At 44.0% G+C, this 19,561-nt stretch overlaps 1 protein-coding gene across 1 annotated transcript in view; it reads left to right on the top strand.

Annotated features, from left to right (window-relative positions):
• ASXL3 (ASXL transcriptional regulator 3) overlaps nt 1-19,248 on the top strand; it is a 177,434-nt gene extending 158,186 nt beyond the window's left edge. The window contains exons 13-16 of the mRNA XM_047086869.1: nt 2,952-3,048; nt 5,142-5,247; nt 10,520-12,461; nt 15,538-19,248. Coding sequence (XP_046942825.1) covers nt 2,952-3,048; nt 5,142-5,247; nt 10,520-12,461; nt 15,538-19,248 — 5,856 coding nt within the window. The remainder of the gene's footprint in view (nt 1-2,951; nt 3,049-5,141; nt 5,248-10,519; nt 12,462-15,537) is intronic.
• The last annotated feature ends 313 nt before the right edge of the window (nt 19,249-19,561 follow it).

Below are 19,561 nucleotides of genomic sequence, written 5' to 3'. Positions count from 1 at the left end.
CGGCTGCAGGCTCCACTGGTCTCAAGCTGGTCTTAAGGCTGTAATTGAAGCTTATCATTTCCCTTCTCTGACACCCATTTCTGAATTTCCTTACACTCGGCCAGTAATTCTGCTAGTTTGCCTGGCTCAGTGGCCCCAACTGCCATCCTCGAGGAGTCTGAGCCCTTGGCTGCCTTTCCTATTCTGACTGTCCTTGCTATAATCCACGTTCACTGTTACCACCAGACACAGAAGCGCCAACATATGTCCCAGGGAATCTCCAGCATTCCCCCCCACATCCTTCTCTCCACCCCCACACTATGGCAGCGGTCCCCCTCCCTCGTGATGGTTAGGGCTGATTATCCCACCTGTCCAGTAAGTCCTCCCCTTGCCCGCTGATACCTGAGAGACACAAAGTAACCAGGCAGAGTTTTGGCTCAAGTGGAGCCCGTGTCCAATAGTGCGATGATTCTTACCTGGGGATGAGTTTGCCTCTGAGGGACGTTTGGTAATGTTGGAAGACACTTAAATTTGTCACAATTGCTACTGGTATCTGGTGGGTAGAGGCCAGGGATGCTGTTCACCAGCCTATAACACGCAGGGCAGCTACCACAATAAAGGAGTCTCCAGACCTAAGTGATAGTAGTGCCTAAGGCTGAGAAACCCTGACATAGTAGAAATGATTCTCCCCCGGGAGCACGGACTTTTAATTTTACAGGGTTTGGCACAGTCTTGTGCCTGGTTCCCAGGCCCATGTAGTCCAGCTGCTGAGAGCACAAGACCAAACGGTATCCATCAGTTCATGCATATATACGGCATTCCAGAAGCCAGAGTCCTAGAATTGTCCAGTCAGAAGATGGGAAGGCTGGGTAACTTACCCATTCGGATCTTGGGGCTGTGGGAGGACATTGAGGTGGGATACTGGCTTGGTGATATAACTGTATTACAGCCACGCTGAACTCAGGCAGGTGGAAGAGATACACGGGGACCCGAAGTATCTGCTATATGTAAAACATATTCGACACACGGGCGGGGGCTTTTTCTCTGCTGCCACTGTATACAAGAGCCAGGTACATGGGTTCACGTGAGTGGCTTAATAAGCGTCTGTTGACAAAGGCTGAAGGAGCTGTGAGTGAGTAAACAATAGTTCAATGAATGAATGGAGTCTTCCCTGAGATTTGTGAAGTGTATTGAATATTTTAGCATGGTTATCAGTATCTTCTTAGATGAAGAAACTCAGAATGTCAGCTCCGCGGTTCCCTGTGGATGTCGTGATGGCAGCATTCAACATCCCTCATGTTTATTCACAGTGTCTCTCTTCTGAATTCGATCTACTGTTATCCAATTTAGAGTAGTTATATAATATTTACTTTGAGATTCAGTGTTCTGCTTTGCTCCTGAACGATGCTTCAGCTGACACATTCATGAAGGTGTCATTTGAGTGAAATTTTTAAAAAGGGGTGGTATTTCAGGGGTGAACATGGAGTGTGGAAAAGGCCACGAACAAACAAACATGGGGACGAGAAATCTCTGGGCACGCTTTCAGGTGGCAGTGACAATTGGGGCTTAGTACACGTGAAGTGTGTTATGGCCATAAGAGGAAATCTTTGAAAATCGAATTGGAGCTACAGTTTGCCAGGCCTTTGACCAGCAGGCTGAAGCACCTCGCACCTTCTTACGTGGTCCCGTTACGGTTGTCTGTGATGTCCTGCCTCTGCAGTAGAGCTAGCTGTTGGTCACGGTGACAGTAGCACTACGTGCTTTATTTCTGAAACCATTCTGTTCAGATCCTATCTTGCAAGACTCTGCACCGGTTTTGCCTCTGGCATCACATTCTTCCTAACCATTCTTGTCCACCTAGATGTCATCCCTCAGCTTTTATTGTTTGCCCTTCTTAATTCCCACCCACCTAATGGTTAACACTGTTCCATCTTTACTCCTCAACCACTTGGGCGGCCAGCCAAGGGCAATGGCCGATTCTTTCATTCTCTGTGTCAGCAAGCAGACTACATGCACACGGAAGGTGCAGTAAATAATTGGAAAGGTAAAAGCATCCAGTTTGATGATGCTTATCCGAATCCCTTCTACATGTGAATTTTAAAAGGAGGAGTATGTTTGAGGAAAAAGGTTAGTAGCATAAAGTTGCCCCTATTTTACACTTTACTATTTACCTGTTTTTTTGTGTGTGTGCTTCCCAGTTGGAGAGAAGAGAGGGGCGGGGTATATCTGACAGTGTGGGTGTATTTGTTTTAATGTTTTAGAACTTTTTGTTGTGGGGCGCCTGGGTGGCGCAGCCGGTTAAGCGTCCGACTTCAGCCAGGTCACGATCTCGCGGTCCGTGAGTTCGAGCCCCGCGTCAGGCTCTGGGCTGATGGCTCAGAGCCTGGAGCCTCTTTCCGATTCTGTGTCTCCCTCTCTCTCTGCCCCTCCCCCGTTCATGCTCTGTCTCTCTCTGTCCCAAAAATAAATAAACGTTGAAAAAAAAAAATTTAAAAAAAAAAAAAAAAAAGAACTTTTTGTTGTCTAAACCTCAGCCGGCAAAAGAGTCCAGGTGACCAGATTGGATTTCTTTAGCCTCCACAGATTTTAGAAAACTTAATTTATAAACACAGTCTAAAGGTATAAACATGTTGATTTTTAATGTGGTACCATTTAAGGCATATTGAAATGATAAAAGGTATAAAACTGTTTTTGATGAAATGCCACACATCGGGATCGGTGGTTATACTCACCACCTGTGATGGAAATGCCTTATAAAGAGTTCCTTTAACTTCATGTATTTTTGTCAATATAATAGTCGATGTAGAGTGCACTTTTCCTACCAGGAGATTCACCTTCTGCAAGGTTCCTGTCCTCCCTTCTACCCCGCGCTATTTCTCTCATGCCCCACCCTCAGTTTTCTCTTCTTTCCTGTGTACTTTTGTTTTGAGTTATTCTTGATGGCATCTTGTTTTCTTCGGCTTATTTCCTAGATGGGAAGTGATGGAATTTTACGCCTCAGTTCTTCAGCTCTGAATAATGAATTCTTTGCATATGCAGCACAAGGATGGAAACAGCGACTGGCAGAAGGTAAATTTCTCTTTTCCATTATTATTTGACATGTTTGAGTACACACACTGTACCGAGCTTCACGCCTTTCTCTGATTTCCGAGCCTTTTTCTCCCCCTGAAGTAAACTTGAATTTAGTAAAAACTCCTGATCTGTTCCAAATGGCTTCACTAATTCTTTGTTATACTTGGCATTTTTGATGTCTGATGTTTTTGAAGGAAACGTGAGGTTATCTGGAACAGAACAACAATTTTTGATGTAGCTCGACTCTCTTTGGAATGGGAATTTTAATCGCTTGTTTGAGGCATTATGTATTCTCTTAATGTCCTAGAGCCTAAAGAATCTTCGTTTAATACTCTCTTCCCCTAAAACTACCGCTTCACCTTATTCTTCTGTTAGTCATTAAGCTTCTTGAAAGACTCAAAATAACCAGTGCTTCCACATTTCTACTCCCTAAACTGCTCACATTGTTCTAGGTGGGTGTGGCAACCGAAATAATCCCTCCTGGAGAATATTAAGGGCTTTATAATGGCAAAGGCAGTGTCCTCTTCTTAGTATTGACATTTCACGTTCCTTCTGCAATCTCTCTCTCTCTTTTTTTTTTAACCTCATCCAAGTTGAAACCATGTACCTGAGATGTTCATAATATATTTTAAATTGTTTCCTGCGGCCACATGGCTGAAAGCCATCCCTCAGCCTCCTACGGGAGCTGTGCCCTTCCGTCTGATGGTGCATGTTGATGTCTCTGCCATTTTCTTCTCTGGTGTTTTCTCTTGGGGCTGTGCACATCTGCTAACCAGCCTCCTTCCCCACCATGGTGTATGGCCCATATATGCCAAAAACCTTCTGGCTTTGGCTCCTCTTTCCTAATCCTGTGTTCTATTCCACATGCCTGCTGGATCACCCTAGCCGATAGCATGCACCTTAAAACCATAATGCCAATATTAACCTCACCATCCTCCCTTTACCATCTGCTGTCCCTTTTGTTCCCCATCTCTACTAATGTCACCACTGTCCTCAGAGCTCCTCACTTTGAAACTTGATGATCTCTTTGGTCCTCTTCTTCTCCCCACGCTGACTTGGTCATGAACTGTTAATTGTGTTGTGAATCTGAATCCCCTTGAGCATTCCCACAGCCGCTGGCCTGACTGTCCTCTCTGCCTCTCCTCTGTGCTGTTCGACAGCCTCCTGGCTGGAGTTCTCTTGTGTCTTCATCTTGTCTCTAAGCCACTAATTTGGCCATATTTCTCCCCGAGTGAATGCCATCAGGGCCTCCCTCTGTCACTTGTAGGGAAAATGTAGAACTCGATTTATTTATTTTCAACTTTTTTAATGTTTAGAGAGACACAGAGTATGAGCAGGGGAAGGGCAGAGAGAGAGGGAGACACAGAATCTGAAGCAGGCTCCAGGCTCTGAGCTGTCAGCACAGAGCCTAATGCGGGGCTCAAACTCACAAGCTGTGAGATCATGACCTGAACCAAGTCAGATGCTCAACTGTCTGAGCCACCCAGGCGCCCCTAGAACTCTCTTTAAACCATGTATTTGCTAATTGGCCTCAGCCTACCTTTCCCATTTCATTTCCTCCTACTCCTACATTCTGCTTACAATTGGCCACTCAAAAGAACATAAATACACATGTTCATATCTCTGTGCTTTGTGAGTTAATTACTTTATAAAAGCTTGGTCATCCTTCAGAAGCTAACTCAAGAGCCATTTCCTGTATGTGGTCTTCCCTAATCGATTCAGGCAGAATTAAGTGCCTTTTCTTCTACCTTTGTTCTTATGGCCCATACAGGGCTTTCGACATTATATTATAGTCAATTTGTGTGCCTTTTCTCCCACCAGACTGATTTCATTAAGGGCACTGAATATACGCTATTTCATCCGCAGCCCCTACCATACAGTATATTTGCTGAGGGTTTTAAAGTTCATCTGGGGCTAAATGACTATTTGAGCGATGTTCATAAAAAGAGAAGCTGTAGAAATATTATCAGTACTAAGCCTTTTACTTTTCAACATCCATAAAAGTTTACTCAAATTAATTACGTGTTTTCTTTATTAATTGGCAGAAGCTATGGCCACTCTTACTCCATACATAAACATTTTCTTTCTAGGAGAGTTTACTCCAGAAATGCAGTTGCGGATAAGGCAAGAAATTGAGAAGGAAAAGAAAACAGAACCTTGGAAAGAAAAATTCTTTGAAAGGTTTTATGGAGAAAAGTAAGTACGAGAGCATTTTTTTCTCATTTCTCTCTGAAGGAAATGAAAGTGTAATTCTCTGCTTCACATGGCACACGAAAAGCTGTAAAGCTTAATAAGGCTGCCATAAAAGGCAATAGTCCCTCAGTGTAAGAAATCGCAGGTAAAATTATAGCAGCGTATCAGCACTTAAAGTTTTAAAAAATGCATTTTCAAGGGTTTATAACCTGTCCATGAAAATTCATTTCGGACTGAAAATTGCACATGAAATCTGATAGAAGTCCGTTATGGCTTTCTTAACTAGATTTTAGTAAAAATCTCCTGTTTTTAATCCAAGCATATTCATTAACAGATACTTCAGAGATAAATAGTTTTAGACACATTCAATTCTCACATTTTTTCCTAAAATGTTGACTGTGCATATACACGTGTTTAGTCCTTGTTCTGGGGGACAGCCTGAGGTATTACTCTTCACTCTGTCCATCTTCCTTTTTCAGTGTAATCAGCTTTTAGTTTATTATTTTTCTGTGTGTGCATTTCTTTTTAAAATAAGCCACATGGAAGTGTGGTAGTGACTGAATTAAATTGAAAGTAGCTTTGCCTCTGCCTCACATTTAGAAGGGACATATCTTACTGGAGCAGAATTAGAGCCTCCGAGACCATAGGGTCCCTAAGGGAGGAGGAAGGATTTAGGAGCTGACAGTGGACAGTGACCTTAAATCCTCCTTAGAAAGGAATTTGTGCTTGAACTCCCATATGCACAATTAATGCTTAAGAGTTGTCGTTTTGTGTAAATGATACTGAGGCGGTGGCAAGTAACAAAATCCGTACCATTTGATCTAATTTCATAAACTTCCCCCTGTAAACAGGGAGAACGATGTCAAGAGGCTCGTCTGAGTGCTCTTCTTGAAAAGAAATCCCATGGGGCGCCTGGGTGGCTCAGTCGGTTAAGCGTCCGACTTCAGCTCAGGTTGCGATCTCGCGATCTCGCGATCTCGCGGTCCTTGAGTTCGAGCCCCGCGTCGGGCTCTGGGCTGATGGCTCAGAGCCTGGAGCCTGCTTCCAATTCTGTGTCTCCCTCTCTCTCTGCCCCTCCCCCGTTCATGCTCTGTCTCTCTCTCTGTCTCAAAAATAAATAAACGTTAAAAAAAAAACATTTAACAAAAAAGAAAAGTAATCCCATGATTAACAGCCTGCTTACTCAGAGGAGGCTAGCATTGGTGGAGTGTCCTAACTAGCAGTACCCTCAAGGAGGAAGGCTTGTGTTCACTTGCTCTCCTAGAACCATGGACACGTATACATATTTAAACAGAACTAACAGGGGGCGCCTGGGTGGCGCAGTTGGTTAAGCGGCCGACTTCAGCCAGGTCATGATCTCGCGGTCTGTGAGTTCGAGCCCCGCGTCAGGCTCTGGGCTGATGGCTCGGAGCCTGGAGCCTGTTTCCGATTCTGTGTCTCCCTCTCTCTCTGCCCCTCCCCCGTTCATGCTCTGTCTCTCTCTGTCCCAAAAATGAATAAACGTTGAAAAAAAAAATTTATAAACAGAACTAACAGGACATAATTCATGTGTTTTCTCAAAAATTAAAAATGCAGCAGACTACTTCTATGCCTTCGTATTTTGTCACCAGCATATTGCTCAAGCTTGGCTGCATCAAAGTCCTCATTGGAGATGTTACGTTGTGTTGTGTTGTGTTGTCCTGTGCTGTGCCGTGTTGTGTCATGTTATGTTTATTTTGAGAGGGGGACAGAGAGAGCACATAGGAGAGGCGAGGAGAAGGGGAGAATCTCAAGCAGGCTCCCTGCTGTCAGCGTGGAGTGGGTTTGGATCTCACACCGTGAGATCGTGACCTGAGCCAGAATCAAGAGTTGGACACAAAACTGACTGAACCACCCAGGCACCCTCTCGTTGGGGCTTTTAAAAATAGATACAGTTTTCCAGGACCCATGCCAGACATAATGATTGGGAGTCTCCAGGAGTTGAGCCCAGGAATATGCATCTTTAGGCGCTCTCCAGGTCATGCTGGTGCCGAGCGGGATTAAGCACCCTGGAGGATGACCCTGAAGTCCATTCAGGAGGCTTCCTCACCTTTTGTCGACAAAGGAAATGTTGAAAGCATCCTTTCCAGTGCTGGCAAAAGATAACCGAGCCAGTTACCTCCAAAGCACTGGTCCTTAGTTGTTGTTGAGTGTCGGGCCCTCTTTTTTTTTTTTCTTTTTTTGAATGCAGCAAAAATTGTTCCAACATCTCATCTGTGCCAGACACTGAGGTGCGGACGTTTGTAGGGCTGCCTAGGCTCTGTCCTCAGGCGGCCTGTACCCGAGGCACCATGTGTTACAGAGAGCTCTCCTTCATCCGGGTCGTCATTGAGCATGCTGGGCTCTGATACGTTTCTAACAGCTTTTCAGAGAATATGTCGCTTAACCCGCCCAACAGTCCTATAAGATGGATACCATTATTATTCTTACGTTAAAAATGGGTTTAGGAAATTGAGATGCAATGAAACTATTTTTCCCAGGTTTACACAGTGTGGTTCAGTAATTTGCTCAGTGTCTTAATGCTGCAATTCCTTCTCAGAAAAATTCACACACATATATATTTTTTACATAAAATTTGGGGGGCTTTCAGACTCTCATGCATATGCCCTGGGGAGTGACAGCTACAATACTGTAAGTAAGCGTGGGTCCCTGTCATCATCCCGGAGTTCTGAATACAAACAGTTCTTTTATTTGACCCTTTTCTTGCTGTAGTTCATCCATAGAGTTTCTGTCCGCTTACGTCACTGAACTTCTTCCTTGTCTTTTTCTATCTTTGATTACACATTGGATTAACAGGTGTATTTTGGACATTTCATTGACTGCCTTTCTAATTTGGTCACTTGTAGATTACCTACACTCCCCCAGTATGTGAGGGATTATTTCTCCTAGTGTCAGATAATTTTCGGTTGACCTGTGCCTTTTCCCTGCTTTAAGTGTTCCCAGGAACGTTGCCATCCAAACTCCCCTCTGGTTAAGATTTGTCTACTTTGGTTTTCAGCTCTTTGAGCTGTTTATTTTGTTTCTTACTGACTTACTCTCCTTATAACAGAGTACTGTTCTGTATTTTCTTTAGTTAGAGATCAGCCATATATATGCTAAGTGAGAATTATGGGCATCGGTCTGTTGATTTGCAGTCTATATTTCTGGACTTCAGTGTTTTCCTTTGTGGTGTTATGTGCTATACTGTGAAGATCAACCTGCTATGCCTTGTACCATCTTAAATCTATTTTTTTCGAGAAAATAATAAAATGTTGACATAGGCATATTTTGTACGGTGCTGTTTTCCATATATACATATGCATATATTATATACATATATGATATTTACTAATGTTAACTATATTTAATACAAGTTAATACATGTATTATATCCTTATCAACCAACTAGCAGAAATTTGGCTGCCAGTGGATGGATACTGTATATTCTACACCTAACCTACTATCGATGCTTGGCCTAGCCCCAAGGGACCTTATTTCTAGTTGATTATTCTGCTTTAAATTTATCTGTAATGTAGTTGTTCTGTTCCTCTCAGTGTAGGATAGTTATAAATTAGAGCTTACTTTGAACCCATCTCAGGGAAAGTTGAAAGAAAAGAGACTAACTTTGAGGGTACTATCTTCTGTCTTCTTTTAAGACCTTCTGAATTTTAGTAAAGAAGGCAGTGACACCCCAAAAAATGTATTCAACTTTATTTCCCTTTCATTTTGAGGATTTTGCTAAGCAGTTGAAGAAGATTTCACTGAGGTATATTCCTGTCTCGATACCATTATAGCTGTATTTCTTCGCTCAAATATGTTTTCCCCAGAAGAGAGAAGTGTTCTGTCTTCTGCTTATCTTTGTAATTTTCTGTAGTCTAATTTAACTTCATTTAGAACAGCATATTTCTCTACCATGTGAGGCTGACATCGTAACTTAGTGCATTAACTTAGTATAACTGAGTATGGTATACTTAGTATGACTTAGTATGACAGGAAATAGTGATTTACAATATCTTTGTAACTCTGATGAACTTTCCTTATGACATGAATATCAGATTGGATTTTTTCTTGATACTCTTTGCTATCTTCTCTGGAATATCTTTACAGAAAGTGATCACATGAAAGAATTTTGCCTCATACAAAATTGCCTCATACAAATGTAACCTAGTAGAATCAACTTTGTCGACCCCAGATATGTTTGTTATTTTTAGTGAAATTTCCATATTTTTTTTTTAATGTTTGTTTATTTTTGACAGAGAGAGACAGGGCACGAGCGGGGGAGGGGCAGAGAGAGAGGGAGACACATAATCCAAATCAGGCTCCAGGCTCTGAGCTGTTAGCACAGAGCCTGACCTGGGGCTCGAACTCACAGATTGTGAGATCATGACCTGAGCCGAAGTCGGACACTCAACCGACTGAGCCACCCAGGCGCCCCCCCCCATATTATTTTTAAGTTAGACACTTAGAGGCTAAAATAAGGTAACACCTCTTACATTGGTTTAAGAGAAGTTAATCTTTGGAAATCATTTCAATTTCAAGATTTTACACCATACCCATCTTCCATTGATCTTATTTGCTTATGTTGCATCCTTTGAAGACTGTGCTGCTTTCAATTAGAATTGCTACTTTCTGATAAGAAAGAAATTAGATCTGGAATGCCTGGGTGGCTCATTGGTCAAGTGTCCAACTTCGGCTCAGGTCATGATCTCACAGTTTGTGAGTTTGAGCCCTTCATCAGGCTCTGTGCAGACAGCTCAGAGCCTGGAGCCTGCTTTGGATTCTTTCTCCCCTTCTCTCTGCCCCTCCCATGCTCATGTTCTGTCTCTCTCTGTTTCTCAATAATAAATAAATGTTAAAAATTTTTTTTAAATTTTAGATCTTAAACATTTTTTTGCTTTTCTGTCCAATATTTTCTAATCTTTTGTAGTACATTTTTTTTATTCCTTTTACCAACACTTGGCAAAGTTCGTATCTCCTTACTTACAGAATAAAAATCTATACCAAAAATAAATAAGTTGGTAGATAAATAGGTAAATAAATATAAAAATGCATAATACATTTCTTAACCAGAAGGAGAGTTTATTTTAGTTACGATTATAAAAGCAGTAGAAAAACTAAGTCATCATCAACCAGTTTACATAAATGAAGCGTATTATTTAGTGATTATAAAATCAATTTGATTCATTTACTTCCGTTGAATACTCTATACATATCTCCAAGTTGTCCCTTTCGTGTTTTGTGGTTGGGCAGTAATTTAATATTTCTAATTTCTGTTCAGGTTGGGCATGTCAAGAGAGGACTCAATAAAGCTTACTTCTGGACCAAACAATGATGGTGCTGAAAGTAGTTCTTCATGTGGACCCACTGGCCTCCCAGGTCTTTCTGCACAGACTCCCTTGGAAGAGCAACAGCCAAAAAGCATGAAAAGTCCAACTTCACCAGAGCCGGAATTCTGTGCTATGGTAGATGTAGGTAAAGACATAATGGCAGAATCGGAATCAGAAGATATCTTGATCCCTGAAGAATCTGTGATTCAGGAGGAAATTGCTGAAGAGGTAGAGACTAGTATCTGCGAATGTCAGGATGAAAATCATAAGACGATACCTGAATTTTCTGAGGGGTCTGAAAGTCCAGCCAACTCTCACGAAGAGCCCCAGGTAGCACCTCCTGAAGATAACTTGGAATCCTGTGTTATGATGAATGATGTTTTAGAAACTTTGCCTCATATTGAAGTTAAAGTGGAAGAGAAATCAGAATCTCCCCAGGAAGAAATGTCGGTTGTTATTGATCAACTAGAGGTCTGTGATTCTCTCGTTCCTTCCACTTCATCTGTGACTCATGTCAGTGACACAGAACATAAGGAGCCAGAAGCTGCAGTAGAGACCAATACTCCAAAAATAAAGACAGGGTCGTCTTCTTTAGAAGGCCAATTTCCCAGTGAAGGAATTGCCATAGATATGGAGTTACAGAGTGAGCCTGATGAACAGCTTTCTGAAAATGCTTGCATCTCTGAAACTTCCTTCTCTTCCGAGAGCCCAGAGGGAGCCTGTACCAGCCTGACATCCCCAGGAGGGGAAACCCAATCCACTTCAGAAGAATCATGTACTCCAGCCTCCCTTGAGACAACGTTTTGTTCTGAGGTGTCCAGCACTGAAAATGCAGACAAATATAACCAGAGAAACCCCCCTGATGAAAACCTTCATGCATCTTTGATGTCAGAAATATCTCCAGTATCCACTTCACCTGAGATATCAGAGGCATCTCTCATGTCCAATTTACCTTTAACATCCGAAGCATCCCCGGTATCAAATTTACCTTTAACATCAGAAACGTCACCCATGTCGGATTTACCTTTGACCTCAGAAACGTCTTCAGTGTCTTCCATGCTTCTCACATCTGAGACCACTTTTATATCCAGTTTGCCTCTTCCTTCAGAAACATCTCCAATTTCTAATTCTTCCATGAATGACAGAATGGTGCATCAGCAAAGAAAGTCCCCTTCCATCTCTGAAGAACCACTCTCCCCACAAAAAGATGAAGGCTCTGCCCCTGCCAAGCCCCTGGGCGAGAGCCTTCTCTCTCAACAGAGGACTCTATCAAATACTCCTGAACCCGTCAATATGGGTTCTTCCATTTCTCCTGAAGCATTTCCATCTGAAGAATTGCACAGTAAGACTCTGAGTCAGCAGCCTTGTAAATCACACGTTGAAACTGAGAAGCCCTATCCTGCTTCGATTCCAGAACTTCCTTCTATAGAAATGATAAAAGTTAAAAATCATAATGTCCTGCAAAGAACAGAGAAGAAAGGGGCATCTTCACCATTGGAGTTACCGGTCTTTTCTGAAGAGACAGAGAGTAAGGGAAACGAGCTTCCATCAGCTAAATTACAGGACAAACAGTATGTCTCATCAGTGGATAAGGCTTCCTTTTCAGAAGGCTCTAGAAATAAAACCCATAAGCAAGGAAGCTCACAGAACCGATTGGAGACCTTGCATTCTTCCAAGTTGTCCGAGCCTTCCAAGTCACCCGACGGGATAAGAAATGAAAGTAGAGAATCCGAGATATCAAAGAGGAAAACAGCAGAGCAGCACAGTTTTGGAATCTGTAAGGAAAAGAGGGCTAGGATAGAAGATGATCAGTCAGTGCGGAACATATCGTCCAGCAGCCCCCCTGAGAAAGAGCAGCCCCCCAGAGAGGAGCCCAGGGTTCCACCTCTCAAGGTATGGAATAATAATAATAACAATGAAGACAATTCCATAGATAGGCTTTTCCTATTTAGATGCTTAGTTTTCTAATTTTAAATAAGGTTTTCTTCCCTCCAGGTTTTCTGTAGCAGTTTACAGTCTAATACTCCAACACCAGTCTAATATTAAATGATCTTTTTTAAGGCTGTGCGCTGAGCTCATATGATAATTTTAGATACACACATATATGTACTTAGACCTCAGCATCTAAGGAAAAAGAAATGAGGAGGGAGAACAGGGCCCGGAGGAACCTATAGGCCATGAGATACAGGGTCTTTCGGAGACTCCAAGGCATAGGACAGAGACCTGCATACAGTTGGGGCAAGTTGAAAGATACTTCAGTGTCCTAGAAAAGTCCAGTAGGACTATGGAAAGTAGTCAAAAGTCAGAAGCGTGCACTAAGGAGGTGAAGGTATAGGTAATCGGTTTATTTTCCAGCAAACATTGACCACCACCATTGCCTAGCAGAAAGGACCTGACATATGGAAGAACCTCATTAAATATTTCTTCAATAACTCAGTGAAATTGCTTAACACACCCTGAGGGAAAATGCTGTAGATGTAGAGGTATACAGATCCTATTTATTTATTTATTTATTTATTTATTTTTATTTTCAAGAGAGTAAAGAAGTATTTAACTTTACAAATAATAAAGCCTGTAGTCAGGCATTCCTATTTATATATTTTCTTTTGATCCCAGGTAGGAATTAAAGGTGAGAAAACAAGCCTTTTATATAAATTGACTCTGCCTAAATAAACTGAAAATTGAGGTTAATTCAAAAGAAACACTCTGTTTAATAATAATAAAAAAAAATCTTACCCAATATAATCTCTATTTATTTGGTGCTTTCATCTCAGCCCATTTATATTGTCTTACAATAAAATGGATTATTGCACCATAGGTTTGGTCTAGAATTATAAACATATTCTAGCTTTGTTTCTCTTAATCTCTTTCTCTTTATTTTGCTCTAACCTGACATCTATTTTTTGTATGTGACTCATGATATCCATAAGGCTGACTTCGAAGAGTGTAGCTGTAGTTATTCTATTTAATAAAGTAACACCTATTAAATAAGGTTCTAGAGATGTGAAAGATGAACATTAAGCTGCAATTAAAACTCTACTGTGCATTTTAATTTCTGAAGCAGTGGGAAAAAATATAAGCAAACTTTTCATAGGAAATATTTTTAAACACAGCAGGCTAATTTTTCTTGTGAAAAGCTTGTTTTCAATGTAATATACACTTTATGTAAAGATAGATACCATAAGTATATTTGATGTTTGTTCAACCTTGAGCTCTTCAGTATATCCAGGCTTAATTGTTTTTTAATGTTTTTAGGTTTGTTTTGTTTTGTTTTGTTTTTTTTAAATGAAGGAAATATTTAAAAGTAAAAAACAAAATCTCCTCTCTAAATTCATTCCCCCCCCCTCCTTTGGAGCCTTTGGATTAGAAGAGAGACCTCGCGAGGTGGAAAATGAGAAATAAGTAGCTCAGTAAGATAATTTCTTCTACCAAAGTTCCAAAGCATAATTGGAGACTGAAAGGATCCTCTAGTAAGTGTCAGGGGTTTATAGTGTAAATACACATGTGTTAAGAAGAGAGATAAGTGGGGGCGCCTGGGTGGCGCAGTCGGTTAAGCATCCGACTTCAGCCAGGTCACGATCTCGCGGTCCGTGAGTTCGAGCCCCGCGTCAGGCTCTGGGCTGATGGCTCAGAGCCTGGAGCCTGTTTCCGATTCTGTGTCTCTCTCTCTCTCGGTCCCTCCCCCGTTCATGCTCTGTCTCTCTCTGTCCCAAAAATAAATAAAAAACGTTGAAAAATTAAAAAAAAAAAAAAAAAAAAAAGAAGAGAGATAAGTGTTCTAGGAAAAGCTTTGTCCAGAGAGGCAAAACCAAGGGAAGCACAGTACTGTCAACAGCCCTGAATGGGGAGCACGAAGACTCTCACTATCACTCACTAGTTATATGACGCCAGGGCAGCCTCCACGGGCTCAGTTTTTCAACTGTACAATGAGGTGCCTTAACCAGAACCCTTCTAGCTCTACAAATCTGTGACTCTAAGGATGTTTTTAGTGACTGGCGCATCCCAGCCATTGCTATGAGATGTTGGGTGTTGGGCCTTGTGCCTTGTGAATTTGGTGATGACTGAGTCTCTTTCATTAGCATGAGGGGGTGGTCACTGTGGGTTGGGATATTTATGGAATTCAGCAAATTGAGGATTACCAGTATCAGAAGAAACTGCCCAACCCATAGTTGCTTTTAGAGGCAGAAAACCAGAGTCACCCTTGCTTTCATGAAAAGATAATGCTTTCAAATCCCTCTGGAAAGCAGAGCACTCACACAGATACAGTCTCATTCCATCTTTCTAAGAGCCCTGTGAAGGAAATAGACCAGAAATAACTAGTCTCATTTTACAAATGAGTTTGCAAACTCTTATTGTGTGCTTATTACACATGTATGAGGCGGCATGCTAGGTGGAGTGGGAGTACCTAAAAACCACAGGGTCTCTGGTTCAGGGAGGTCCTTGGAGAAACTGAGGTACACGGTGAGTTGCCTAAGATCACGGATTTCCTTTGAGTGAAGCCAGGATGAAAATTCTAGTCTGCTGACCTCTTGGCTAAGGGCTTTTTTCTCTGTGTCACATTAAGAGGACAACTCATGTAGAGTTAAGGTCCCAGTTTGCTATGCCAGCAAGGAAGATAATTTAAAAGCTAAATATCTCTAAGTCTTTTTTAGCTAACCTCATTTTAAGAAGCATGGTTTTTGTTTCCATTTATATGAGGCATTAAGAAGATGTTTCATTTCCATACCAAATGAAGTCACCGGTTGATGTTTCTGTAGATGAAAAACAGAGATTAGAAATTTTAATTTCACGTTCATGCTACATTTATTGTTGCTTTATACCCTGAAGGCCCATTCAGGGATTTAGGTGTAGTTGGTGCCACATTAAGAGAGAATGCAGCTCCTCTTTCCTCTTGCATTATCACATTCCTCATGCCTCCTCTGTGATCCTGTACCAAACGCTTTATCTTTCCATTCTCCCCTTTCCGTAGATCCAGCTTTCCAAAATTGGGCCACCTTTTATTATCAAGAGCCAGCCAGTCTCCAAACCAGAGTCTCGCGCATCCCCTAGCACATCGGTCGGCGGTGGGAGGAACACAGGAGCCAGGACCCTTGCAGATATCAAGGCCCGGGCCCAGCAGGCAAGGGCCCAGCGAGAGGCCGCGGCAGCCGCTGCTGTGGCTGCCGCGGCCAGCATCGTCTCCGGAGCCATGGGGAGCCCAGGAGAGGGTGGAAAGGCGAGAACCCTGGCACACATCAAAGAGCAGACAAAGGCGAAGCTCTTTGCAAAGCATCAAGCCCGAGCTCACCTGTTCCAGAACACTAAAGAGTCCCGGTTGCCTGTGCTCGGCTCAAAGGATGGGCCTCCCAGCTTAGAAGTCTCTTCTGCCCCTGAAACAAAAATCGAAGGGTCTACTGGCGTGATTATTGTCAATCCAAACTGCAGATCTCCTAGCAACAAGTCCGCGCACCTCCGGGAGACCAGCACTGTATTGCAGCAGTCTCTTAACCCAGCTAAACTTCCAGAAACTGCCACTGACTTATCTGTGCATAGCTCTGACGAAAATGTACCTGTGTCGCATTTATCTGAGAAAATTGTTTCATCTACCTCTTCTGAAAATAGCAGTGTGCCCATGCTTTTTAATAAAAATTCTGTCCCCGTGTCTGTTTGCAGCACTGCTATGTCGGGAGCAGTTAAAGAACATCCCTTTGTGAGTTCTGTTGATAAATCCTCCGTTCTAATGTCTGTGGACAGTGCAAACACTACGATTTCTGCTTGTAATAGAAGCATGTTAAAAACCATCCAGGGAACTGACACTCCGTGCATAGCCATCATACCAAAATGCATCGAAAGCACTCCTATCCCCCTCACGACAGAGGGCTGCCGTGGATCGAGCCCCATGGATGACAAGCCGGCGCCACTGTCCAGCAGCAGTGCTAGTAACTTAGTCTCCAGTCAGTACACCTCTGTGCCAACTCCCTCCATCGGGAATAACTTGCCCAGCCATCTGTCCACTAGCTCTGTCTTGATTCCCCCAGCGGGAGTTAATAGCAGATACCCTTCTGAGAAGATAGCCATGCCTGGGAGTGAAGAACAGGCCCCCGGACCCTTGGGTACCACTGTGAGAGCCGCCCTCGGCTGCAGGGAGTCGGTAGCAGTCACAGACGCTCTGGCTGCACGGCCACATGTCGCAATGTTTACTGGAAGCATGCTAACAATAAACTCTTACGAGAGTCCTCCCAAGTTGAGCACCGAAAGCTTGGACAAAAATTCAGGGCTTCGAAACAGGGCAGACAGTTCTGGGAAACCTCAGCAGCCTCCGGGGGGCTTTGCACCAGCAGCCATAAACAGATCGATTCCATGTAAAGTCATCGTTGACCACAGCACCACGCTGACCTCCACGTTGTCTCTGACCGTCTCCGTCGACAGCGCGGAAGCCAGCTTGGACCTCCAGGGCAGGTCAGTGAGGACAGAAGCCTCCGTCCAGCCCGTGGCATGTCCTCAGGTATCTGTCATCAGCAGGCCTGAGCCAGTTGCAAACGAAGGCGTAGATCACACTTCCAGTTTCCTTGCTGCTCCCGCGGCAAAGCAAGACTGTAAACCGATGCAGGCGGCCTGTTCAGGTCTCCGAGAAGGACCCCTTGTTGTTCCAGATAAGTTAAATGAGGCGACTGCTCCTAGTAATAGCTTTGCTGAGCAGGCACGGGGCCCAGCCACTTTCCAGAGTGAAACAGACACCACCTGTAGCAATCAGTACAACCCAGGCAACCGGATTTGCTGGACTGAGGAGGGGATGAGGGGCCCAGGGCAGCCTCTGGTTAGTCACTCTGGTTCAAGTAAACAGAAAGACTACCTGGAGCAGAGCTGTCCAAAGCCTATCAAAAGCGAACACGCTGGCTACTCACACATGTCAGAACTTCACCCCAGGAATCTCATGACAAATGTCCCTCTCCCGGTGAAGTCTGAACCTCATGAAGTGGACAAGGGCTTTAGAATGGACACCGAAGACTTCCCCGGCCCTGAGCTGCCTCCTCCAGCCGCAGAGGTCGCCCCTGGTGTGCCGCAGGCACAAAACGTGAAGGCCTCCACCTCCGGCCCCATGGAAGAGGCCATCTCCTTGGCTGTGGACCCCCTGAAAAGAGTCCCCAGCGCAGGGAGCTCCGGCTGCCGTCTCTCATCCGTGGAGGCTAACAATCCACTGGTGACACAGTTGCTCCAGGGCAACCTGCCTTTGGAAAAAGTGTTGCCTCAGCCCCGATTGGGAGCCAAGCTCGAAATCAACAGACTTCCTCTGCCTCTTCAAACTACCTCAGCAGGTAAAACGGCACCAGAGAGGAACATTGTAGAAATGCCGTCCAGCTCTCCAAATCCAGACGGGAAGGGCTACCTGGCAGGGACCCTTGCACCGCTGCAAATGAGAAAGCGAGAAAACCACCCCAAAAAGAGAGTCGCCAGGACTGTGGGGGAACATACGCAAGTTAAATGTGAGCCAGGGAAGTTGTTGGTGGAGCCAGATGTTAAAGGGGTGCCTTGTGTCATCAATTCGGGCATGAACCAGCTAGGACACGGCCAGCCTTTTAAGCAAGAGTGGCTGAACAAGCACTCCATGCAGAACAGAATTGTTCACAGCCCTGAGGTCAAACAGCAAAAGCGGCTGCTCCCCTCGTGTAGCTTCCAGCAGAACCTATTTCACGTCGATAAGAATGGCAGCTTCCACCCCGAGGCTGGCATCGCACACCGGCAGCAGTTTTACCAAATGCCCATGGCTGCCCGGGGCCCCGTCCCCAGCGCCGCGCTATTACAGGCCTCTGCCAAGACCCCAGTGGGCTGTAACGCGTTCGCCTTCAATAGGCATCTCGAACAAAAGGGGTTGGGAGAGGTTGGCCTTTCTTCAGCACCTCACCAGCTGAGGTTAGCCAACATGATATCCCCCAACGTGCCCATTAAAGAAGGCGATGACGTGGGAGGGGCCGTGCACTCCATGCCGAACAAAGCACTGGTGCATCCCCCGCCCCCGCCCCCGCCGCCCCCCCCACCCTTGGCTTTGCCCCCGCCTCCCCCACCGCCACCTCCGCTACCTCCACCTCTTCCGAATGCAGAAGTCCCCTCCGATCCGAAGCAACCGCCGGTTGCCATGGAAACCACTAAGCGACTTAGTTGGCCACAGTCCACGGGCATATGTAGCAATATAAAATCGGAACCTCTTTCTTTTGAGGAAGGTTTAAGCAGCAGCTGTGAACTGGGCATGAAACAAGTTTCCTATGACCAGAATGAAATGAAAGAACAGTTAAAAGCATTTGCGCTAAAAAATGCAGATTTCTCTTCCTATTTGCTTTCTGAGCCACAAAAGCCTTTTACCCAATTAGCTGCTCAGAAAATGCAGGTGCAGCAACAACAGCAGCTCTGTGGAAATTATCCAACAATACACTTTGGTAGCACGAGCTTCAAAAGGGCGGCATCTGCAATTGAAAAGTCCATTGGGATTTTGGGAAGTGGCTCCAGTCCTGCCACGGGCCTGCCTGGTCAGAATGCTCAGATGCCCGTGCAGAACTTTGCCGACAGCAGCAACGCGGATGAGTTGGAACTGAAATGCTCTTGCCGGCTGAAAGCCATGATCGTGTGCAAAGGCTGTGGGGCCTTCTGCCACGACGACTGCATAGGTCCCTCCAAACTCTGTGTGGCTTGCCTGGTTGTGCGGTAAGAGCTGGTGAAAGATGCAGTATCCCTTTTCAACACGGAAAAGCCAAACGGCGTCAGCAGCAACAAATTGAGTAACTCAGTGGTTTATATCGTGATAATTTATTTTACTTTGGAACAGATTATCTTTTCTCTCTGGGATTATTTACTTGCATTTCCCAGAAAGGGGAGGTCACGTCCCAGCAGAGTGGCTCATCAGCATGTCTTTTACAGATTAAGTTGCCATTCCCAGCTTTGGAAAATTTCTGTCCACGTGTATACAGGTCACTACCCCATTCATTATTATTATTATTATTATTATTATTATTTTTAATCCA

This window comes from Lynx rufus, unplaced genomic scaffold (assembly GCF_022079265.1).
Source record: "Lynx rufus isolate CCGP_SWC_20201006 ecotype Redwood Valley unplaced genomic scaffold, mLynRuf1.p SCAF_22, whole genome shotgun sequence".
Classification (NCBI taxonomy): Eukaryota; Metazoa; Chordata; class Mammalia; order Carnivora; family Felidae; genus Lynx; species Lynx rufus.
This window is presented reverse-complemented; position numbering and strand designations above follow the sequence as displayed.